The sequence below is a fragment of the Carlito syrichta genome, unplaced genomic scaffold (assembly GCF_000164805.1).
Source record: "Carlito syrichta isolate Samal-C Ts95f unplaced genomic scaffold, Tarsius_syrichta-2.0.1 Scaffold287855, whole genome shotgun sequence".
NCBI lineage: Eukaryota > Metazoa > Chordata > Mammalia > Primates > Tarsiidae > Carlito > Carlito syrichta.
In genome coordinates this window covers 198,819-224,468 of record NW_007231951.1, presented here as the reverse complement: position 1 = coordinate 224,468, position 25,650 = coordinate 198,819, and the positions used below count along the sequence as shown (strand labels likewise).

The window sequence follows — 25,650 nt, the reverse complement described above, 5'->3', positions numbered from 1 at the left end:
AAGTAGGCCCCCCTGGGAGGGCACAGAGCTCAAGCAGTTAAAAGCAAAGCTCCACGCCTCACCAGGGGACCATGGTGATGTTCCTGGACTCCTCTGAGGGGGCCGTGCTGAGCTCTACTCTCATTCAAATCTTCTACCTCGCAGATAGGACCAGTAACTGGACTTTACTCCACTCCCTGCTTGCTGTGGAGAGTGACTGAGAGTTCTGGGCTCTCTCGATTCAGTTGGTGTATTCAGCATCTGTAATAGTGTTGAAGTCCGAAAATGGGGGAAATATATATATTTTTTAACTAATAGCAAAATTTGCTTGTGATGGAGATTTCACATTTGAACCATGACAAAGTTTAAATCTTTTATGAAAAAAAAAACCAAGACAATAAGAATAAATGTTTAAATTGGCTTTTCAAATTTATTTTGTAGAATTTGTCAAATAAGTTTTGAAACCTCATCCGAGCCATCTACTCCAACTAGCCATTGACTCCATGGCTGATAGGGGCTGAGCCACCCAAAAATGATGACAATTGTCCAAAGTGTGTGACTAGCAGGACCCACTGCTTCACATTCACATTTATTCCCGTTGATGTTGACGTGTGCAGGAGGAAGGAAATGTTGACCCCCTGAAGGTTCCATGAGGTTCTAAGAGAGTCGTCACTAAATGCATTTACCTTCCCTATCCTTGCCTGCTTCCATTTCAAGGTCCACCATACAAAAGGAAGATCCCTTAGTATTGTGTCTGTTGTCAGGTATCCATATGTGAGACTCAGAGCAACAAGCCTGTTTTTAACTGAGAAAGCTCCTTCTACTGAACAGGGAAGCTGCCCAAGAAGTAGACAGCAAACTGCAGCTCTTCAAGGAGAACCGCAGGAGGAAGAAGGAGAGGAAGGAGAAGAGGCGGCAGAGGAAGGGGGAGGAATGCAGCCTGCCCGGCCTCACCTGCTTCACACACGACAACAACCACTGGCAGACAGCCCCGTTCTGGAACCGTAAGTCACTTGTTCCAAATGCCGCTTCCTGCCACCATGCGGAGACTTGGCGGCTTGGAACTTAGACTAGTAACTCAGTGGCACAAAACCAGGAATCTAGAAAGGTCAAGAGGAAAGCATCATATTCTCTCTTACGCCTGTGGTCTCCCAGACTCATCTCTTGTTCTCATCAATTCATTCTGTTCCGAGGAGCTAGCGCGATCATGTAATGACGCCCCACTTTCTTAGACTAAAGAGTAAAATCCCTAACATGCCCAACAAAGCCCTGTTTGCCGCTATTCAGTCCCACCCGGGGACCATTTCCTCCCACTCTTGCCTACTTTTGTCACTCAGCTTCTCATTATTCCTCAAGTATCGCAAGCTCCCTCCCACCACAGGACCTTTGCACATGTCACTCCCTCTTCCTTGAAAGCTTTCTCCCCCTATGTCCACCCACAGCCCCGTGCCTATCAAACACCCCTTGTCCTTCACATCTCGACTGCAGCGTCACTGATTCCTTCCCTGTCAGCAAGCTCTACTTTTTCCCCATGGGACTCATCACATTTGCAATTATATGTTTTTTTACCTTTGTTTTAGCTTGACTTTTGTCTCCCCTACTAGATTATAAACTTCTCAAGAGACCATGTCTGTGTGATACTGTATTCCTCCACACAAAGGAAATGCTTAGTCAACATTAGGTGAATAAATAAACAGACAAACAAGCAAACCACCTCATCCAAGATCAAACCAACTCATGTCAATTTAAAGAACTTCTGGGTGCCTGACACTGAGTGTCACTGCACTGGCAATGTGAGGACCATACCTGCCATCACTGAGCTCTTAACAGGGACTTGCTCTCATTCAATACCAAATTTAATGCTTTTTCTAGGACAGAATGTATTCTTGGTGCTCACTGGGCTGATATTCTAGGACAGTGGTTTTCTGAAATTTTTTCAAAACAAACTACAGTTAAAAAAAAAATGCATTTTATGAGGATCCCATATGCATATGTGCACATAGACATCTATGTGTATCTGTGTGTACATATAATATATATCTTGAAATAAACATTTCAAAAAACACTATATGTGATATCCCTTGATATAGTTCTCTATTGTATTTCATATTTTAATGATATTAATCCTATATTCCTCATATTTGCATGTCAATTTAAGCCCTTGGTGTAGTAGTACTCAAGAATGCAAAGAGAAAAGAAAGAAAATCCAGCCAGGCACGTGATCCCCTAATACAATGATTTTTAACATTTTTTAGCATGTGCCCCCTGTCAGTTGTTATAATGAATACTATACTAAAATGTCTGTATATAATAAAAATACTCATAATAGAATTTTAAATTATGAGATAAAGGTAAAGAAAAGGAATTCTTGATGCTGCCAATTATCAGCTATGTGACCTTGGACAAATTACTTAACCTCTCTGTGCCTCAGTTTTCCCACCTGTTAAAATGACAGTGATAATAATCTCCATCTCAGAGATTGTTTTGAGGATCAAATGAGCTAATACAGTACATACAAAGTACATAGTGCACAAGAAATACTCATTAAGTACCTATCCTAATTTTAAAAGATATTCGCTAGACAGCATGTTTGTGAAATTCAATTATTTCAGGAAAGGTCAACATATCTGGAACCTTTGCCTTTTTGCAAGTAGAAGAGAAGATGATTTTGGATTTGTTTGTAAATTTGACATTACTTTTTTTTTTGAGTTGGAGTCTCACTCGGTCCCCCAGACTGGAGTGCAGTGGCTGCTCCCGGCCACCGCAGCCTCGACCTGCTGGGCTCCGGCGATCCTTCTGCCTCAGCCTTCTGAGTAGCCGGAATTACAGGCATGTGCTACTACGCCCGGCTAATTTTTTGATTTATTGTAGAGATGAGGTCTCCCCAAGTTGCCCAGGCAGGTCTCGAACCCACAGGCTCAGGCAATCCACTCATCTCAGCCTCCCAAGGCACGGGATTACAGGCTGAGCCACCAAGCCCGGCTTGACATTACTTTTGACAAGTTAACCAGGGAGCTAGCTCTGCATGGTACAAAAGACAATCTTGGTCCCACGCAGCTCAGGTTAAAATACCGTGGAGATCATCCCAAATCCACTAAGTGGGGCGGGCACACGCCTTCTCCAAACCCTCCATACTGGAGTTCCATCCTTTCAGACTCCATTTGTGGCACGTGACCATCTTCCATACAGAACAAGCAAGGGCACCTGTTCCATCTCTTTATTAAATAACCACTTTCTTTTTTGAAGAATAGAAATCATCAGCAGAAATTTTTATCTTCCCCTACTCCACTCACTCATCCCACTCTAGAAACCACTGCCTCGTAGAACTAAGAGGAGGTTAAACTGCTGTGCCTAACCTTTTCGGGCTCAGGTGAAGTCTTTCCATTTTCACCTGGTTTCACAGCAAATCTGTATTGAGAGAAAGGAGAAAAAAGTATCGTCATCCTTAACATTGAACCACGGTATCTATAAGAAAGAAAATGTATTAAACCTTAAAATGGAAAGAGAAGGGAATGCTGGAATGACTAGCCCGCTTGCAGTTTTGCACTCTATTTTGTTTTGTTTTTCTTCTTTACCCTACAGTGGGATCTTTCTGTGCCTGCACAAGTTCTAACAATAACACCTACTGGTGTTTGCGTACAGTTAATGAGACACACAATTTTCTTTTCTGCGAGTTCGCTACTGGCTTTCTGGAGTATTTTGATATGAATACAGATCCGTATCAGGTAAGACAGTATGTATTCATTTTAGAAGGTTGTTGAAAACAGGCTGATCAAAACCTGAGCTTAAATATATTGTCCTGCTGTCTTCATTCCCAGCTCACAAATACAGTGCACACGGTCGAACGGGGCATTCTGAATCAGCTCCACGTACAACTGATGGAGCTCAGAAGTTGTCAAGGGTATAAGCAGTGCAACCCAAGACCTAAGAACCTTGAAGCTGGTAAGGACAAAAATATTATTTTTTTCTGTATTACCTGGAAAGTTCTTTGTGTGACCAAGTTTTCTGCCTTGAAAACATTTATATGCATAGAAACATTAGTTCAGGGGAATTAGAAACTTACCAGGCAATTACAAACATAATGTGATCTTTAAGAGCAGCCTTGGGTATGCTCATGAAAAACTTAATCCACCAAAAATTTTGGTGAGCATTTCCTTCCAATCTCTCCCACAGGTCTGTTCTATTAATATTAGTAAAACTTGATACCTGATAGAAGCATCTATTGGAAGATGAGATGTAAGCTTTGGGGATTTATTTGTTATTGCTGTCAACAGTCATGAGATATATTCTCAGTAAACCAGGATATCCTCTTTTTTTAAGAGAACTTAGATGGAAACACACCATGCTCTATTTCTGTTTGTCCCAGGTTGGCGATCTCCCAGTTGGATCCTGTCCATGACACAGTGGATTGGATTTTCTTTCTTTCTTTTTTTGTTTTGCCATATGTCCCATCTGAAACGAGAAATATTTGCATAGTTCACTAACTTGGGATCTAACAGTATAAGAGGGTCTGTATGGAATCAACCAGATGTTTCTTCCCTGCTCTGCAGTGTTAAGCTAACTTGCTTCTCCTTTGGTTCATGGGTATGTAGTTCTTTTTGGTGTCAGTCCCATCTCTTCCCTGGTTAATAAGAATACTCCTTTTCTCCCCATAATTCCTGCAGAAATTTAAATACCAGATGTTTATACAAAGAAAGCAGAATGAATTTAAGCTGGCAGTGGGGTGGGCATGCTAACCCCAAAAGGGTGAAGAGCTGGACTTGAAGACTTTCAGGAGCAGTTTGCATGAGCTCTTTGTCATGCAGCTGAGTTTTCTCAATACCTTTAACAGCCTGTGTCTCTGTGGGTGCAATGCAGAGCCAGCATCACCAGCAAAAAAGTGGGCAGCTCTCTGGGTCATGTGACTTGAAGGCGGGTAGAATCCCATCCCTATTCCCATCCCATCCTCAAATGATCAACATCACTGCTTGTCATTTCCACCATCATAGGATTTTGAGCTCTGGGAGTCCCATAAGAAAATGTAAACCCTCAGTTCTCAATCACTTCTCAGTTAGCCCTTAGTGGAGTTAGCTACCATTCAAGAAAGGACTGAACTTACAAAATAGGTCTTTTGGTTACTGACCCCACTCAGCTCAAATCGTTTCAATTATCCTGCTTATCTGTTGACCTTTTCCTCAAACTTTAATCTGCTCCTCCACCAAAAAACAAGAAGAAGAAGAAGAAAAAACGAAGAAAGAAAGAAACAGTCCATAGTGACCTGGAATCTAAATGAACTATTAGAGGCAATATTACACTCAGATATTTCTTTCCAAAAGAACATAGCACTTTTATTGGTGATGACATAACAACTCTACTTAGTGAAATCTGATAGAGTTTCTTAATGGTGAAATGACACACCAGTTATACTGTTACGCTTCAAGTAGTCCTCTCCGCCTTGTAGACTGTTCCTAGAAGAGATTATTATTGGCCCATTTTTTAAGCATTTTGTCTAAAATTAACCAACGTTTAACTTACTGAGAAGTACAAAGACTTCTGAAAGTACTTTTGTCACCTCTTTTTTAAGAGGGCTCTTCTCCCTTTCTTCTCCCACCCATTTTTCTTCATATGAACTCTTATTTTTTTTATTTTGAACCTTTTCAGTTATAGCTTTCGGTCCTCATTTTGAACCTAATAGAAAATCTCCGTTGGATTTCAGCACTGTCTGTATTTAACACCATGTGTTTCTTTCTAGGGTTTAGCTGTTGTGCATGGAAAACTACATAGTGAGTGGTTTTGTAAATTCTAAAGCTAACATAAATTACTCTTATATTTTCCTACATCAGGAAATAAAGATGGAGGAAGCTATGACCTACACAGGTATTCACACTTTTTTATTCTCCTCGGCAGCATCTTTCCCAATAATTGCATGATCCGGTCATTTCAACTAATTTCTGTTTCTTACCATGTTGCACAGAGCACAGCTTGGGGTGCATGCTTGTCCTAACCGCATTCTCTACCATATTTTGTCATCGGTCACAGATCTGTCATTTTGCTTTTTTAAAATCAGCTCACTGACCCATCAAGATGTCTTGGAGCATTTACTCACTCCCATGCTTGTTTGCTTGTTGGATGATACTTTTAAGCAAAGAATAATGTGAAGGGGGAAAAAAACAGAATGGCCTTTGGGAGCCCTGGGAGAGGTGGAAGGTTTATTTTCTTGACAGTGCTTACATGGTGATTTGGTGGAGGGGCTTCATGGAAATGGGTCAGAGATTTTTGTTAAATATATAACACCTAGCCAGGCTCAGTGGCTCAGCCTATAATCCCGCGCCTTTGGGAGGCTGAGGTGAGTGGATTGCCTGATCCCGCGGGTTCAAGACCCGCCTGGGCAGCTTGGCGAGACCTCATCTCTACAATAAATCAAAAAATCAGCTGGGCGTGGTAGCGCGTGCCTGTAATTCCGACTACTAGGAAGGCTGAGGCGGAAGGATCGCCGGAGCCCAGCAGGTCGGGCTGCGGTGGCCGGGAGCGGCGGCCGGGAGCGGCCACTGCACTCCAGTCTGGGCGACCGAGTGAGACTCCAACTCAAAAATATATATATATATATAACACCACAGCCCCAAAAAACTCATGAGAATTTTAAGAACTTGCGAAAGTCAAAGTTGGAGGAAACAGAAGAAACGTCCTTGCTAATGGTCATTAATTAACTAGTAGCGAAAGCAGCAACCATATGCAAGATTCAGAAGGCTCTGCCAGCAGGGCAGTGACTACAGAGAAGATGCTGGGGACTGGAGACAGGGTATCTGGAGTCCAAACTCAGAAAGTCTCCACATAGCTCTGAGACAATAGTGCCGGACACACAAAAACTGCATCAACAAGCCTCATCCCCGTCATCTTACCCCGCTCGGACCCCCATCCATCCCTCCTACCTCACCGTTGTCTGGAGAGGGGCCCAGACACCTGGTGGCCTTGTCACTTGGTCACCCAGAAACATCAGTCATTGCTAATTTTCTACTCCAAGCATAGACCTCAGGCAGTCTGTCAGGAACATGGCCTTTGAGGCAGGTGGGGACTGTCCGTACCATCTCTGCTGAGGGAAAACTAAAGCCAGGATGTATCAGTTCTCTAGTTAATGAATCTTCTTGAGAGGAAAAGCCCATCAGTGAAACATGTACTTAATTAGTACCATCCATATTAATATCTTCTCAGAAAAAAAAAAATAATACTGTTTCAGGGCACCCTGTTCAGCCTGCTACCACCTCCAGAGTTCTGGTCACAGATTGTTCCTTTTAGAGGGCAGCTCATTAGTCCAACAAAAAACTAAATGACAAAAGGAAAAATGGTAGGAAAGATGTAAACAAACAAAATAAAGGAAGCTGGACTTTTTTTTTGAGTCAAGGTCTCACTCTATTGTCTAGGCTGGAGTGATCATGGCTCACTACAGCCTCGACCTGCTGGGCTCAGAGGATCCTTTCACCTCAGCTTCCCGAGTACCTGGGACTATAGACATGTGCCACCACACCCAGCTTATTTTTTTTGTAGAGATGAGGTCTCGCTATGTGGCCTAGGATGGTCTCGAACTTCTGGGCTCAAGCAGTACTCTCACCTTGGCCTCCCAGAGTGCTGGGATTACAGGTATGAGCCAAAGTGCTCAGCCAGAAGCTAGGCTTCTGAGAATATGTTATTGCTATTTATACCTCTCTCTGTTTTTTTCTTCATTTTTTTTTTTCTTTTTTCTTCTTTCCTTTCCTCTATGTGCCCTCTCATCAACTCTGTGTCACACCAACACACATAAGATGGAGTAGAGGAACCCACTCTTAAACTGGTTCTCTTGAGGTATAGGCTGACAAGGCCACCTCCCACATACCAAAACTATGTCTGCCTCCCATGAGTCGCTTTCAAATATTTCCGAAGTATAGCATGAAAAATGGACATGACACTAAATATTGACATTACAGTTATTTTAAGAGGCACTTGATTTACAGCTAAGGGATTTTCATTCTAGTGTCCTTTTACTTTTGTCACGAAAGACATTCACAAGTTATTTAAGAAATAAGCCTGTTCAGAGCTGAGTCAGAGAGTCCTTCTCCATGAAATCATCCCTAGACAACTGTGAAAATTTGTAACTGCACTTTGAGTGCAGTTAAATGACAAGCATCTGGGACCTTCCCCTTCTCTGATCCCTGCTATCACCACTCAGTGGCCAAAGAATTGTTTCTGAGGTCATCTTGACATAGTCTTGGCAACTTTTAGTCATTAAAGATTTGTGTACAGGGGCAACATGGTGTTACCTCTTGCTTTTGGTTTTCTGCTAAGCTCTTTACCAAAGGGCAAATCTAAGGATACTTTGTAACTCAAAATAACTGGTATTTCATAATTCAAAAGGCAAGCCATCTTTCAGTTGATATCCATGCTGCAGACAGGAAATCTTGACCCAGAGTTACTAAGAGAACATCTGCCTAGTCACACCTGGGGACTCATTGGACATCCAAATGCAGTGTCTGATTTGGCCTTACTGGCTCATTGTATCTTGTTGGGTTGATGGCAGCAGATGCAAAACAAGCTACCATATGTGCAGAACTTCCAGGAAAAGTGTCAGCTTCTGATGGTGTTACCTAGTTCAAAGTCTTCCACTCATGGAATCACTTATGGAGTCTCAGAGCCTCAATTCTTTCAGATTTCAATGGTTTTAGAAAACTATTAAGATGTATTTTTAATATGAAATCATATTACAGAAGACTTTGAGAGAAATAAAACATGATGATGAGTTTGAAATCTGAAAATTCAACAGAGCATTTCAGAAAATTTATCTTGTACAAGATGGACTAAATAAGTGTTTTCATACTGCCTTCTTTTTGGTGATTTTCAAAAATTAGTCTTCAGGCTTATTTAGAGGGTCTTCAAAAAACAAAGTTGTTTCCTGTTTCTATTCAATGTCTTTCTCTTTCTTTCTTTCTTTCTTTCTTTCTTTCTTTCTTTCTTTCTTTCTTTCTTTCCTTTCCTTTCTTTTCTTTCTTTCTCTTTCATTCTTTTTCTTTTTTTCTGTTTCCTGTGCTTGAGGCAGGGAAAACCGAAATGCTTTGCTTATTCACACTGGTCATTTTCCAGTTAGGACAAGCTCAGAGGAAGGCTACAGCTCAGAAAGTGGCAACCATGTCACAGGAACACATTTGCGGCTTGATTTAAAAGCAATGACTTCTGTGTTGTGAAATAGAGAAGGATCAGCAGGTTGATGGAGTGTTTATTTTTCCCACTGCATATGAAAGCAGATGCTGATGCCCTTTGATGGCCAAGAAGAGCTCCTGGCAGCCTTGGCCATGTGTCCAGTGGCTGCATGAGGCCAACAGTCAGTTACTGGTGTCCTTCCTCTGGCAGGGCTGCTTCCTGATCCTTTGCTCCAAGTCCACTAGGCCACCAGACCACACCAAGCTCCACTCTCAGCAGCCACGCTTGTTCATGTGGCTTTCGCTTGTTTTCATCTTCCCCCAGCAACGATTTGTGGCTGCACAGCACTGGTTATGGATGTGGACACTGGAGCCAGACTTCTTTGAGTTCAAATCCCAGCCCCACTGGCACGCATGCTTAGAGGAGAGACTGGAGGGTGGCAAGTCCCAGTAAGTGGGACTGTTAGTAAAGTATACCGCAGGATACAGAACATTTACGTGAATGAAACAGTATGTGAAAGGGAATGGTAAGAGACATGAATTCCAAAGCATGTCAGTGTATTTTCTAAGAAAGACAAAGATCATCAGCGGCACCACATCCCAACCATCAGTTATCAGGAACCAAGAGTCAAGCACATGAGCCTATTTCCTGAACTGCCTGGACCTCTTGGGATGAGAAGAGAAAAGCAGACCTTCACTGTCCAGCTCTGTGTTGCTCTAATGAAACTTCCCCTGGCTTTCTTCTCCATCACATCCCAGGGACTCCATCTTATTTCTAAGCTGCTTTCCTCGCACTGTTGGACTTTTCTGTTTCAAGTGATCCAACAAGAGATGGGACAAGGGATGGAATTAGAGGAACTGGAGATGAAGTCGGCCTCCGAAGGTGATGAGGACACTTGGGGACAAGGTTGTGAGGGTTTAGGTCAGAGCCAGGGCCACCGTGTACATGGGTTTGTGTCATGGAGGGGCAAGTAGGCACCAAAATTCAGCCAAAATTCTGCTAGGCCTGCAATGAGAACTGGGGGGCGGGGGGTTACTCTGGTCAGAGTTGAGGTCAGACTTGACTTAGTTTAACCACTCAGAAAATGTTCATTGTTCTTTCTTACTTTTTCAACAGTGATTCTACTCCAAGTACCTTGTTTCTTATGCTATAGAAGAAATTAAAGTGTAGCATTGGCAGAATTCCTTAAGATCTGCCTAAGCTGAAGAATGAAATTTACCCTCAATCAGTTTCAATATATAGGAGGAAAACAAAAGGAAAAATGTCATCCTCATTCATCCATTCAACAAATAAATACAGAATCTAAATGGCCATCTCTATGCAACGGTGCTGCTTTCGAGGAGAGTGCAGTCTAGTGTTATGATGCCAGGCAGAGTGCTTTGACAGGGAAAACATGGCGTCGTAAGGGCCCTGGGAGGGACCCTAAGCCAACCCTGAGGAACCAAAAGAATCTTCCCAAGGTGGTTGTATTTATGCCATATCCTGAAGGCAGCACTGGGGTGATCCAGACACAGGATAGTAGAAAGTCAGGCCAACCAAAGAGACAGCTCACACAAAGGCAGAATTTGCATGGGGATTTCAATCCATTCAATGAGAACACAAGGGAAGGAAGAGAGAGGAAAGGGCTGAAAAGGCAGCCAGAGCCTATTCTGTGAAGAGTATTATATGTAGAATAATGATATAATCTATCTTCCAAACAGGGAGGTTTTAACCATGAGGGAGGAGTACCAAAAACAGTTAAAATTGTAAAAATATTGATATATGAATTCGCTGACCAATGAATTAGTCAGTAGATCTATAAAATCATTGTAAAATGTTTAAATGGTTGTTAAAATTATTTTCTGGCCGAGCTCAGTAGCTCAGCCTGTAATCCCAGCACTTTGGGAGGCTGAGGTGAGTGGATTGCCTGAGCTGCGGGTTCGAGACCAGCCCAGGCAACTGGGTGAGACCTCATCTCTACAATAAATAAAAAATTAACCGGGCATGGTAGTGTGCTCCTGTAGGTCCAGCTACTTGGAAGGCTGAAAGCAGAAGGATCGCCGGAGCCTAGCAGGTAAATGCTGGGGTAGCCTGAGTATGCTACTGCAGTCCCGCCTGGGCAACACAGTGAGACTCCAACTAAAAACAAAAACAAAAACAAAAAACGCTATTTTCTATACTAAAATTTTTAAATTTCTGGACAAATGCTAACCCAAACAGAATGCCAATACAATGGATATAAACCAAAGCTGTCCTAAGCAAACCAAAAACTTGGTCGCCTTAGTTATGTGCTATATCAAAGAATTTTGTCTTTGTCCTGAAAGCAATAGGGAGATATTCAAGAGCATTGAACTGGAAGAAATACCATGAGAGATTTTGGGATGATCAGATTAGGTAACATAAATGGTTATGAGAACAGTTTTCCACGTTAAACTTCCAGTTCCCTCACTTCCCAATTTGAAGACCATTTGTTAACAGTGTTACATAGCTCACTATGTTCCAGCACCCTTCAAAGTGCTTTACATATATTATCTCATTTAGCCCTCACAGTAACTCTGTGAGGTATTATTATCCCCATTTTACAGATGAGGAAGCCGGACTCGGTGGCTCAGCCTGTAATCCTGTGCTTTGGGAGGCTGAGATGAGTGGATTGCCTGAGCTCGTGGGTTCGAGACCTGGCCTGGGCAACTTGGCGACACCTCATCTCTACAATAAATCAAAAAAATTAGCCAAGTGTGGTAGCGCGTGCCTGTAGTTCCAGCTACTTAGAAGGCTGAGGCGGAAGGATTGACGGAGCCCAGCAGGTCGAGGCTGCAGTGACCGGGAGCGGCCACTGCACTCGAGTCTGGGTGACAGAGTGAGACTCCAACTCAAAAAAAAAAATGCAGATGAGGAAATTAAACCATAGAGTGACTAAGTAACTTTCCCAAGATTATTCAGTTGATAAATGGTAGAATTCAAACTCGAGAAGTCTGGTTGGAACATGGGTTATTAATCTCTACATTATACTGATTCTCTTAGAAAATGTATTTAACCTCTTTTATTATTACTTAATTTTCTCATTTGTAAAAAAGTGATAATAATACATAAGAATTGCATGAGATAATATCTGAAAAGTAAGCTCTGAATTAATGTTACTCTATAATTGATGTTTGATAATAAATTTGAACAATGAAAAATAAATTATATCAAAGAGCCCTGGGATTTTGAAGGACATTTACCTTCACGTTAATGGACAATAAAATTAGTAGTTTTTATTATCAGTTAAGTAGTAAGAGCAAGAGAAAGTTATGTTCACTTACCAATAACCAGGTATGTTATTTTAATCAGCCATTAACTACTCAATTATTCATCTATAAATAAATGATATAGCTGATTATTTCTGTTTCTGTACTGCCTTTATAGTTGAATATTCATTGGCTTTTATTTGTAAAATAGCCATTACTGTAGTTTACCAATAAAGTTATGTGACTTAAAAATTTATAATCTTCTGTGCCTAGCAAATGCCTGTAAATAGGCATTGACAGTTGGCTTCTGGATATGCAGGACACCAAAATCAGAATCTTTGAAATTTCAAAGCCTAAATCAAATTCCATTTCAAGCTAAAACATGTTGTTTCAAGCAGCATGAAAACCACTCAAGATGCATACTGATTTGGTCTCAAATATTGGAAACGCTGTGCCTTCGGGAAAAAAACTAAAAAGAGAGAAAGCACAGAAAAACATAGAAGGGCTTAGGAGAAAGACACAGACATTAGTACAGATACTGTGTTAAGGTTGTCTCCATTTTGAAAATTAAATTAGTACCATTAGAACCGAAATTTGGGAGAGAATAGCTGTATTCATTAAAATATACTACCAGATGGCAGCAAACAACAAACTGTAAGGCCTTGTGATTTTCTGGTTGACTCGCTGCTTACGTCTTGAAACTGTAGACACCTAGCCAGGTGAAATTTAGCATTTTCTGCTGAGCTCAGGTATTCAAATCAGGGATGCTGTAACGGGGTAGCTTGCCCAGTGCTGGGGAGACCCAGAAGAAGGGCAGGAGGGGCTCTGTGAAGGGCGTGATGCTTACATTTAATCTTGAAGGCTGAGAGCTGGCTAGGATGGTGAGGCAGGAAAGCACATTCTAGAAATAAGCTAAGGAAGGACAGTCGAGCCTGGTACTTTCAGAAAACTACTTGTTACATGGGGCTAGTGCAGAGGCAATGAAGGAAGAGGGAAGAGATGAGACCAAAAAAGGCCACAGAAGTCAGCCTGTCTCCGTGGAAACAATTCTTTTTGCTTCTTATACCATTAGCACTTGATTTTTTTGTTTTTATTTTTATTTTTTATTATAGGAATGTGGGGAACAAGTGAGGATTAACATAAATAGGCTATTTGCAAGCACTTGTTTTTTGGGTTGTTTTGTTTTTGAGTCAGAGTTTTACTCTGTCTCCCAGTCAGGAGTACAGTGGCACAATCACAGCTTACTGCTGCCTCAACCTCCTGAGTAGCTTAGACTACAGACATTCACACCACACCCAGCTTTTTTTTTTTTTTTTTTTTTTTTTTGGAGAGATGAGGACTTGCTCTTTTGCCCAAGCTGGTCTAAACCAATCCTCCCACTTCAGCCTGGGATTACAGGCGTGAACACCCATGCCTGGCCCCATTAGCACTTGTTAATTATAACACTGCTCCAGGAAGAATTAAAATTCCACACATACATGATCTCTATGTCACCCATTTATAGACATAGCATGATGTAATTATGCAGTTATCTTTTAAAGTAAAGTGTCATCCAGAAAAAAATCTGACTCAGCTTGACCCACCAGGATATGTTCTTGAATTTATCTTGGTGGTTTCACAACCTTTCTGTTTCCAGGATTAGGTAAGAATCCTCTGTAACTTGAAATCATCTACATTTATTCTGAAAACTCATTTTTCAGAACAAACCTATCTAGACCTTTCCCCTCGAATACAGATTTCAGAACAGCCCAAGAAGACGACCGGCAGAAAACAAGACACATGGAAGGTTCTAATGTCGCATACATTTCTTAACTATTTTGATATAATTTTACATTTACAAAAAGTTTGCAAGCATAATTTCCAGAAATCTTACCTTATTTGATTCATTGCTTTCTCTTGTTCTCTCACTTTTTCCACACATACACACACATCTTTTTTTTCTGAGTCATTTGCAAGTCATTTTCATGTTATACCTCTCTCTCTACATATGAGTGCCTTAGAAGGTATTTCCTAGGAACAAAAAAAATTCTCTTACATAATTGTGCATTTATCAAAATCAGGCAATTTAACATTGCTACAATGCTATTACCTAATCCACATTCCATATTAAAATGTTGCCAATTGTCCCAATGATGTCATAGTCATAGTTTTTTAGTTTTTTGTTTTTCTGATCCAGGATCCAATTCAAAATCTTGCATTGCAGTCAGCTGTCACCTCTTTTAAGTGTTCTTTAGTCTGGAACAATTCCTCAACTTTTCATTATCGCTCATGACATTTTAGAGAGTACATACCAGTTATTTTGTAAAATATCCCTCAATTGGAGTTTGTCTGATATTTCGTCATGATTGGACTGAAGTTGTGCCTTTTTTGGCAGGAATACTACAAAAGTAACATTGTGCCCTCAGAATATTTTATCAAGGAACTGTGTTACATCTGTTTGGTGGTATAACCTTTGATTACTTAGCTAAGGTGATTACTTGGTTAGGTTAATCCACTATAAAATGACCTTTCTTAAATTAATAAAAAATTCATCTACTAGCTTTTACAGGCATTCATACTTCTTGCCAAAATCATTGTTACTTAGCATAACGGCTGCAAAATAGTGAGATTTCCAGCTTTAACACTCCTCCTACTTTTCCTACCTAGTATTCTACCATAAAAAAGATTTTCCTTCTCCACTACTTATTTACCTATGTCAGTATGGACTTAGATCCTCATTTTTCATGGGTGTTCTTTGTTATCATTATTTATTTTGATAATCAAAGTATCTTAGCTTTGGCCACTGGTGTCTCTTCAGCTGGTATCTGTGTAATTTTGAAGTGTCATCATTTTTTGAGCATGTCATTACTTGCGGGCCTAATGATATAGTCCAGATTCTTCTTGAATTTTTGCCACCCCATCTGGAATTAGCCATTTCTCCAAAGGGCCCTAGAGGAGAGTGGCATTTGGACACTAAAATATGGGTTTGAGGTGTATGAGATTGCTGCTGAAATGTCTTTGCATCTAGACCCTTTTGGTGAATAGAGCTAAGATATACACATACATATATCTATTCCTATACCTACAGCTATATGGAAATAATGTCTAATTGAATGAACTAATACTTCCTGTATAATGTTACCCTGTTCCTGAACCTAGTGAAATTGCTTTTAGGATTGAGAGGCAAGCTTTAGGACTAAGTTATATACACACTTTTATCATGTTCGGGAAATAGCCGCCTTTTTTTTTTTTAAGTGCTTTTATTACTAATAAGTGTTGAATCTGCCAAAAAGCTTTTTCATCATCTATAACGCTCTTAGATAATTGTTCTCTTTAGAGTTGTTAAATTATTATGGTACATTATATTAATAGATCTGCAAAGAATAAATCAACATTGCATTCTTGGAATAAATTCCACTGGGTTATTATGTGTTGTTTTCTTGATGTAAATTCTGTTCACTAATATTTTATTAACATTTTTATCATATTTATAAATTATGTCAATCTGTTGTTTTCATTTTGCTTATGCTAATATTACCTCTTAGGTATTATATCAGTATCTTATTGCTGCTATAATAAATTACCAAGCCGGGCTTGGTGACTCAGCCTGTAATCCCGCGCCTTTGGGAGGCTGAGGTGAGTGGATTGCCTTAGCCCACGGGTTCGAGACCCGCCTGGGCAGGCGAGACTTCATCTCTACAATAAATCAAAAAATTAGCCGGGCGTGGTAGCGCGCGCCTGTAATTCCGGCTACTAGGAAGGCTGAGGCGGAAGGATCGCCGGAGCCCAGCAGGTCGAGGCTGCGGTGGCTAGGAGCAGCCACTGCACTCCAGTCTGGGCAACAGAGTGAGACTCCAACTCAAAAAAAAATAAAAATAAAAAAATAAATTACCACACTGTCTTAAAACAACATATACTCTCTCATTTCTAGAAGTCAGAATTCTAAAATAAATCTTACTGGGCTAAAATCCTCTGGGAGTTCAAAGAATCTATTTCTTTGCTTTCTCTTGTTTCTTGCTGCTCCCCACATTCCTTATTCATGGCCCCTTCCTCATCTTCAAGGGCAACAATGTAGGTAATCTTCATTTCTCCTCCTTCTCTCTCTCCCTCTCCTTCCTCCCTGTTTTCTGGAGTCACATCTTCATCTTCTTTTCTGACCCTCCTGCCTTCCTCCTCTTCCTCTCTTTCTCTTTATGAGGACCCTTGAGATTACACTGGCCCCACTGGATACTCCATGATAATCCCACCATCTCAAGATCCATAACTGAATCATATCCACAGAGTCCTTTTTGCCATGTAAAGTAACGTAGCCACAGTTTCCAAGAATTTGGATGTGGGCATCTTTGGCGATCGGGATATTGTCCATTATTCTGCCTACCACAGCTATTGGTGTTAGGTTCATAAAAAGAGTCTGGAAGTTTTCTTTGGTTTTTCATATTCTGGAACAGTTGATACAGTATCAGGATTCTCTTTTTGTTGAGGTTTTGGTCAAATTCCCCTATGAAACAATATGCACCTGTGCTTCTTTGTAGTTATTAAATAGTCTTTTTTTGGTCTTCTATGGGAATTGTTCTGTTTTAAGTTTTCTATCTCTATTGGGTCAATTTTGATAAACTTTTTCTGAGCAATTTTATGTTTCATCAAGGTTTTCAACTTTATTCACACTGAGGTCTGCAAAGTAGCCACTTGTATTTTTATTTTTGTGTATTTCAATGATTTTTTTATACATGTACTGGTTTGTTATAAAGGATATTGTAAGCAATACAAATAACACCCAGATGAAGAGGTATGCAGGGTGAGGTTCAAGAGTCCCGAGTGCAGAATCTTCTGTCCCCACGGAGTTTGGGGTGATCCATCCTCATAGCATGTGGTTCGTTCACCAACTGGGAAGCTCTCTGAACCCTGTCATTTAAAGTCTTTATGAAGGCTCCATCATATAAGTACAATTGATTCCATCATTGACCATGGTGGTTAACTCCATCTCCAGCTCTTCTCCCCTCCTCAGAGGTTGGGGAATAAGACTGACAGTTCCAACCCTCTAATCATGCCTGGGTCTTTCAGCCCCACCTGAGCTCTCTAGGGGCCCTCAGTCATCTTATTAGCATATAAGCACATTCAGATTACCCAGGAGACTATAAGAGTTTTAGGATCTCTGTGTGAACTGGGACAGAAACCAAATATGTACTTCTGATTATGTCCCAGTTCACTCCTGGTCTCCTACCATGGAGGCTTTCCATTGAGATCATAAAAATCAAAAGATATCAGCACATTCCTAAAACCTTGTTCAGTCGTTAGTCATTAGTCCAGCACATTTGATGTCATATGAAAATGGCTCCTAGGGTGAGACCTCTCAGGGTTGCAGACTTCTGTTGGATCTTGTCAGGGTCAAAAACCAGGAGTGGCCTCACCCTTTTAATGCATCTGGCATAACAGAGTTAAGAGACAATGTCATCTCTTGCTCTGAGCCTCTTTTGAGGTGTCAATGTCATGTTGGATTTTCCTCATTACATGATGCATTTATTCATTCCTTTAGCCTCAGCTCTTATCTCTCCTCTCCATTTATGACTGGGCTTTTCCACCTTTGGAAGGAACATTAGGTTCAGTCATTATGCTGCTCTAAACTTCAGGCAGCAATACTAGTCCAGTACTATTAAACTAGCAATACTAGTCTATTAAGCACCTCTCAGTCTGCTCCCATTCAGGTAGGGTTAGGTGACATAGGTGCAGAACTAATGCTGTTTTTACTACCAGACAATATAGCCACGTTCGCAGTTAATCCCAATTTTGCCAGAAGGAGTGAAAGCACAACCCACCCCATTAGGCCCTTTGCCAGGCCCTTAGGTATTCCAACATAGTTTAAAATATAATCACAATTTCTTGCTTAGAAATCATCTCTTTACCAGGTAGAAAAAAAGAAAGTTGAAGTGATGTGCAGAAGAGTTGCACAGTCTCACCAGCATCCTTCCCTATCCCCTCCTTTGTATACCCCTGAAAAGCAGATAAATCGGTCCAGTGGATCATGCCTTTATCTCTCCCCAATTTTTTTCTTTTTTTTTGAGTTGAAGTCTCACTCTGTCGCCCAGACTGGAATGCAGTGGCCACTCCCGGCCACCGCAGCCTCGACCTGCTGGGCTCTGGTGATCCTTCCGCCTCAGCCTTCCAAGTAGATGGAACTACAGGCACGCACTGCCACGCCCAGCTAATTTTTTATTTTTGTAGAGATGAGGTCTCACCAAGTTGCCCAGACGGGTCTCGAACCCACGGGCTCAGGCAATTCACTCACCTCAGCCTCCCAAAGCGTGGAATTACAGGCTGAGCCACCGAGCCAGGTTATCTCCCCCCAATTTTAGACAGCAAATGTTTTAACTGCCCATTTCAAATCTCTATTTAATTATTACTCTAGGGTGATATATCCACTCAATGTGCACTCTCTTTGTCCACTGTTAGACACTGTAAGCTGTAGTGTATCTTCTGTTCCAATCCTTCTACAGTATTTTGAGCATTTGTATCTACCACCAGGTGTCTAAAGCCCAGTCCAGGGTAAGTGTCTATTCCATTCATTGGTCTAGTGAAAGCTATTTGCCAGCTGTGGGCGGAACCTTCCCCAGGAGAGTCAGCCCCATGGCCATCTGTAGTCTCTGGCTCTCTTGTTGGCATCATGTGCCTGAGAGGGTGCAAGAGGAATAGGTCAACCAACACTTAGCCCATCTCAACATGGCTGCAGTCCCCATGTCCATTCATCTCATGAATCCAGGGGGACCACCAAGGAATGTACCAAAAGATCCACTGAGTGGTTCCAATTATATCCCAATAAATATTCTTTGGATTACTTGATCTCTCCTTGAATCAAGTGTCTCCCATTGTGTTTCTCTGTATTTCTCACCTCATCTTCTTTGTAAAGATGGTTGTTCTTTCCTTTTTCCTTAAGAACTTAGTTAGGTTTGTATTTTTGTCCTATTGGATGCCATTGTACTTATACATTTTTAGTGCCCTTGGGCCTGTTTTCCTTTTTCTTTTTTAAGAGGACAACTCCCTGTTTAATGTTGATGCTTTTTCTTTTTTTTCTTTTGAGTTGGAGTCTTACTCCATCACCCAGGCTGGAGGGCCATGGCACACTCACAGTCACTCCAGGGTCAACCTGCTGGGCTGCGGCGATCCTTCCACCTCAATGTTCCAAGTAGCTGGAACTATGGGCACGTGCCACCATGCCCGGCTGTTTTCTTATTTAACCTTTTATTTCAGTTTTTAATGGGCTTCTTTGACTCCCAACTATTACCTGAACCATACATATTTCATGAGTTTATTCTCTTTCATCCATTCTACTGCTCCCACTTTTATTTGCATTATTTCTGCTTTGTCCTATAAAATGCATATTATTTTTCACCCTTCCTCTACCTAGATCTGATATAGTCACCATCAATCATTTGGCTAAAAGCTTCCCCAGTGATTTCTTGATTGAATGAAGCTCATCCACCTAGAAGTTTGCTCAAGAAGAGCTGATGTGTCCAGCATTCTCTGCATTCTTACATGTTTCAAAGTGTCTTTCCTTAGCCTTGATACTTGAAGGAGAGCTTGGCTGGATATAATATCTTTAGTTCATACTTAATTTCTGACCTAAGTTGGTTTTCCCATCCTCAGATGCTTGGTTGAGAACATTTAATTCACTTAGCACTAGTGTGTTGTGGTTTTCTTCACTTTATAGTTTATTTTCAGCAGGGTCATTTTCTTAAGATGCTAAATTTCTTAATTCGTATTTTCTATTTTCTTTTATGCTAATTTTGTATAGATTTAGGCTGCCTTTATTTCATGGATTTGGAATATTTACAAGATTCCTAGTTTAAGAGAATTTTTTTCAGTCAGTGTAACTAAGTATACTTTATCTTTCCAATTTATTATAATTTGAGGGTGAATGAAGAAAAGGTTGTATCTCTTCCCATTTTTTTTCTAGCAGGACCTGAAATTTTCTCCTTCTTGCTTCCTTCTTTACCACCCATTTTCCAAAGGGTGTTCCTCCCTTCCTTTGTATCTGTGTCTACCCAAAGCAATGCCTTTCAAAGACAGTCACCTTGAAACATGCACACTTTCAAGTCCTGTCCTCATTGTCAGGGTTATGACTCACCAGGACTCTTTACAATATGATACTTAAGGTTAACATTCTTTCCAGCAATGACCTTTGATGCCACCATCACTCCCCTCTTCTCTCCTCCCATATTGTTTCCCAGGGCTTATGGCTGAAGTATGACATACAGCCTCGGCTAGAATTAGGCATTAACTTTTTTTTTTTTTACTTACAGGTGATCTGAAGATTGTAGAATTTATCTGTTATTTATCTATACTGAAGGAGTGGGTTTTGTGTAGTTTTACTTCTTCTTGTGGAACTGTGTTGCTCTGTCGGTAGTTCATGGCAGTCATCTGGGTCACCTCTTTCCAAATGGTACTTGAGCACCACTAGAGAACAAGTGTTGTTTTCTGCAAGAGTACAGTCATCCTGGAGACGCAGAAAGAGCTGAAGGAGAGAAAGCCAGTGCATTCTTTCCATATGTGAAAGCCACTGAAAGACTCACTTATCTAGGGCATAGATTTATCTAGGGCATTGAACTTAAAGGGCAAATAAATAAATCAGATCCAAGCATTTGATTTGAAGAGTTTAATTGCATTCAAGTTTGTTTTTCTACTTAGTGTCAGGGAATATAAAATAAAAATACTGTATTAAGTACCACCTCTTACATTAATACTTTCAAGTTCGGTCATTCACCCCAGCAACCTTATAAGTAGTAGCAAGTTGATCACACAACGATTCCTACATTTGACAGATGAAGGAGCAAGACACAGAGAGACCAACTCACACGCTCTCCTGGATAGAGTTGACTTGAGTGAGGCCAGGAATGAAACAGAAGTCCCCTGACTGAGAGGATACTGCCATTTCCAGCACTCACTATACTTAGTCATGCAATGTCATTCACACATTTGATCTTTTTTCCGATTTTTTGTTGTTCAATCACCTTTATAACCTAAGACCACTCCTTGATAACAAATTACTAGGAGAACATGCTTTTTAGTGTCTTCTTTTAATTGACTTACTCTGGAAAAACAATATAACTGGCTTGTCCAGATAAGTAGGAAACATTTTTTCCACTAATGATTCACCTTCATCTCTCTTTTCACAGAGGACAGTTATGGGATGGATGGGAAGGTTAATCTGCCCCATCTTACCGCAGACATCAACTGGCAAGTCCTGGAGGAGCTATACAGTGTGAATGAAAGCATCTATGAGTACAGACAAAACTATAGACTTAGTCTGGTTGACTGGACTAATTACTTGAAGGATGTAGATAGAGTATTTGCACTGCTGAACAGTCACCATGAGCAAAATAAAACAAATAAGACTAAAACTGCTCACAGTGACGGGTTCCTGGTTGTCTCTGCTGAGCTCTCTGCGCCAGTAGAGATGGCCTCTGCTGAGTCAGATGAAGACCCAGATCATACGGTTGGGAAAGCACCTCATTTGACCTTGCCCGCCGACCTTCGAACCCTGCATTTGAACCAACCAACATTAAGTCCAGAGAGTACACTTGAATGGAATAACGACATTCCAGAAGTTAATCGTTTGAATTCTGAACACTGGAGAAATCGTAAAACTGAAAAGTGGATGGGGCATGAAGAAATCAATCCTCTTGAAACCGATTTCAGTGGCAATGGCTTGACAGAGCTGGCGCTCAAGCCCAGCCCCAGGCTGCAGTCCATCAGCCAGCCTCAGAAAGACCTTCCCCAGAATACTGGCCCGGAAGAGGATATTTTCGAAGATCAGCTGTATCTTCCTGTGCATTCTGAAGGAACCTCTGCTCATCAGACGTTCAGTGCGTCCACCATAGAGCAGCCTATTAATTCCAGCACAGTGGAGAGGTTGTTGACCAAAGTGGAGAAGGATCACGAAAAGGAGAGTTTGCGGCATCTAGAAGGCAGTGCCTCCTCTCCACTTTCCTCTGATTAGATGAAATTGTTACCTTATCCTAATCATAGAAGTTCTTTTTAGCTTTTTTATTTGTAAACTAATAAAGGCAATCATAGCCACCAACATTCCAAGCTCCCCCAGGTACATTTGTGCAGTAGAAGTTAGTGTGCATGTGAACAAGCAAGCGATGTGCACACAAAGACTCTGTTACAATTCACTATTTGCCAAGAGTAGGAAGAAAGGCTAGGGATATTTTGGTTGGTTTTTAGTTTTTGGGGGTACTCAAACAGTATTATCTTTTGAACATTGTAGGGACATGAGTATATAAATGTTATCTAATCAAGATCGCTGGATTGTGCCTTTACAAGTTTCTAAAACTTGACACCCTTGGTGACTCTTTCAACACACTTCCACTGCATGCAAAATGAAGTTTTGATTCATTTCTAACCACTGGAGTTTTTCAATGCCACCATTACTAGTACATTGATTTTGCACTTTGAGATTCAAATGCCATGTCTATTTGGTTCACCTTTTATTTTTATGGGCTTATCAGTCTCACTGTTTGCTGTCAGTGTGACAAAGTAAAATAGACCCCTAAAGACGACACACGATATGGATCACATATTGTTTAGCACACGCTTTGTCAGAAATTTTGCATGTTTTACCTCGACTTGCTAAAATTGATTAGCAGAAAGGCATGGCTAATAATGTTAGAGGTAAAAGTAAATAAATAAGTAAACAAAACAAAGATCTCCTGTTCTCTGTCTAGCCTCAAGGTGTTCATCAGATGCTTAAGATTGTTCAATTTTGATTATTTTCTTGACAGGAGAAAAAGGACTGAAGACTCTCTATCTTCCTTTATATCTTGTTTTCCTGGCCTGGTTAATAAGCTTAAATGTTGACAAAATATGTTTAGCTTTGAATTTACAAAGGAAATTTTCAATAAAACAAAATCATAATGTTCTATAATTTAAATATATCATAAGGGGAGTTAATTTCCTAACATTGTGTTATATGATTTTTTTTTAAGCCCTCACCAAGTTCTACTTTCTAAGATATAGTTCAAAGTTGCTTTTGGAAATCTGTATTCTTGAAAATATTATTTTCTGTTAGATTTTTAAATACCAGCTAAAGGATTACCTCGCTGAGTCATCAGTAACCTAGTCAGCTTCCCAAGAAGATTTTTGTTTAGCTTCACAATTTTCTTTGTTATTTTCAGATAATTCAAACACTTAGATAAATTATGTTTTAAGTGTTAAGGTAAACTCCTTTAAAGAAAATTTAATATGTTATAGTTGAATCTTTGGTAACTTTAAGTCTTTATTATAGACTCTGTACATATGTTAAAATTAACTAGCTGCTTATGTGTGTGTCATCAGTTGGATGACAGAATAAACATATTTATGGTCATGGATGATGTGCTTTGTACAAAGATTTCAAGTTATTAGGAGGCATACTTTGTTTTTTTAATCTTGTATAATATTCTGTGATACTTTTATAGAACAATTCTGGCTTCAGGAAAGTCTAGAAGCAATATTTCTTGAAATAAAAGGTGTTTAAACTTTACCTGTTTCAGAGAAATGATCTTAACTAAGTTTTTGTGGTATACCCACTCCTTGCAAGTAAAACCGAGTTCTGATCTCATCTTTATGATTGAATACTAGCCATACTTATAAAACTGGCCCAAAGTCAATGTATTATAGAACTTTCTCAGACTAATGATTTCAACATGGATTTGCCTCATTGCTGTCAGCGGGGAAGGATGGGTAGTGGGATGTGGCAGAAGCAGCACCCAGGTGGCTTCCTGCAATGTGGGCAGTCCTAAAGAGCCTGTACTTGGTTTAACGCTCTGCTGCTGTCTTGAAATTCTTAATAATTTTTGAACAAGGGGCCCCACTTTTCTATTTTCCACTGAGTCCCACAAATTATATAGCTGGTCCTGAGCAGTACCAATAGAATTTTTCAAAAGTGAGGAAACAAACTCACTGAAGGCAGTTTGGGTTCTTCAGGAACCGTGAACTTGAGTAGAAAACTAACCCCCCCGCAAGATCTCAAGTTTTCTGATTAACTAAACGCCATATGCTTCCTCTGTCCGCAGGTAAGGAGGCTAACAATTTGTGAACTGTTCAGAGATCAGAAGGTTAAAAATAAGGTTGGGGGGACAAAAGGCCAGGGGACCTACCAATTCAATCCTTAGATAACTGAGGAAATCCAAGTTTCATCAAGAGAACAGAGTCCAATAATCGTGTCACCCAACAATGTGTTTTGGTGACTTCCTCCTTGTTCTTTTCTGGAAAATATGTCTAGGTCAAATGTTGCTATTCCAGGGAAAATTCTGTTTTAGTTCAATAACTATTTATGGAGTATCTACAATGTAGAAAGGGATTGAGAGAGACTAAGTCTCCTAGGGCTGTATTTCAGAGACTGTATTTCAGATCTTGAAGGATTAGGGCTGGCTGGCCAACTGGCCTCCTTTTATCTGTAAGGATGCTGACATCAGAAAGGCTGAGTAACTTCCCAATTGCCCATTCCCCACAGATTTAAAGAGGAAGAAATTGAGCAGAGGCAAGGGCCAGCCCCTCTCCACTTTCTCCACTTGCACACACACAAGCACACACCCACACATATACATGACCCAGAACAGGAAGAGAGAGACCACTGTGGGGCTCCACCTGGTAAGAAGTAGGAGAAATAACATGAAATCCAAAAAGACCCAAGTCCAACTTCAAACTAATTTTTACTATATCTGTGAGCTTGGAATGGCCACACAAACCTCTCTAAAACAGTTTATTTGACTGTAAAATAAGAGATTTGGGTCTAGAATAGCAAACATAACATCTGCACTTTCTTTTCCTAAAATGTCCCTAGGGAAACGTTGCTAATCCAACAGGGCACTCTTCCATTCAGCTAGAGCGCTTGTGGCCTTGGAGGCCTTCTTGACACCACTGGTGACTTTCCCAGCAGCCACGCTGTTGAGTCAGTGTGGGCGCAAGACAAAAACGGATTTGTCATACCCAAACTAGTTCATTTATAGGGCCGCTCCTTGATCTTCTTTAAAACCAAACAAATCAACCTGTGATCACCAGCATCTGCAGGATTTTTTGGTTCAGAGAAAAGGAATTAATACTTACTACACCAATCCCTTGCCAAACATGTCTAAATAAATTGGCTTTAAAAAAAAATAGAGATTTTTGGCTGGACTTGGTGGCTTAGCCTGTAATCCCAGCACTTTGGGAGGCTGAGGCAAGTGGACTGCCTGAGCCCGCGGGATCGAGACCCGCCCGGGCAACTTGGCGAGACCTCATCTCTACAATAAATCAAAAAATTAGCCAGTCATGGTAGCGCGCGCCTATAGTTCCGGCTACTTGGAAGGCTGAGGCAGAAGGATCG

The 25,650-nt window shown here is 40.7% G+C and overlaps 1 protein-coding gene across 1 annotated transcript in view; it reads left to right on the top strand.

Moving 5' to 3' along the window:
* The window catches only part of SULF1 (sulfatase 1), a 161,750-nt gene extending 137,924 nt beyond the window's left edge, over positions 1-23,826 (top strand). The window contains exons 19-22 of the mRNA XM_021709989.1: positions 3,562-3,704; positions 3,798-3,921; positions 5,802-5,835; positions 21,476-23,826. Coding sequence (XP_021565664.1) covers positions 3,562-3,704; positions 3,798-3,921; positions 5,802-5,835; positions 21,476-21,506 — 332 coding nt within the window. The 3' untranslated portion in view covers positions 21,507-23,826. The remainder of the gene's footprint in view (positions 1-3,561; positions 3,705-3,797; positions 3,922-5,801; positions 5,836-21,475) is intronic.
* Positions 23,827-25,650: the final 1,824 nt, after the last annotated feature.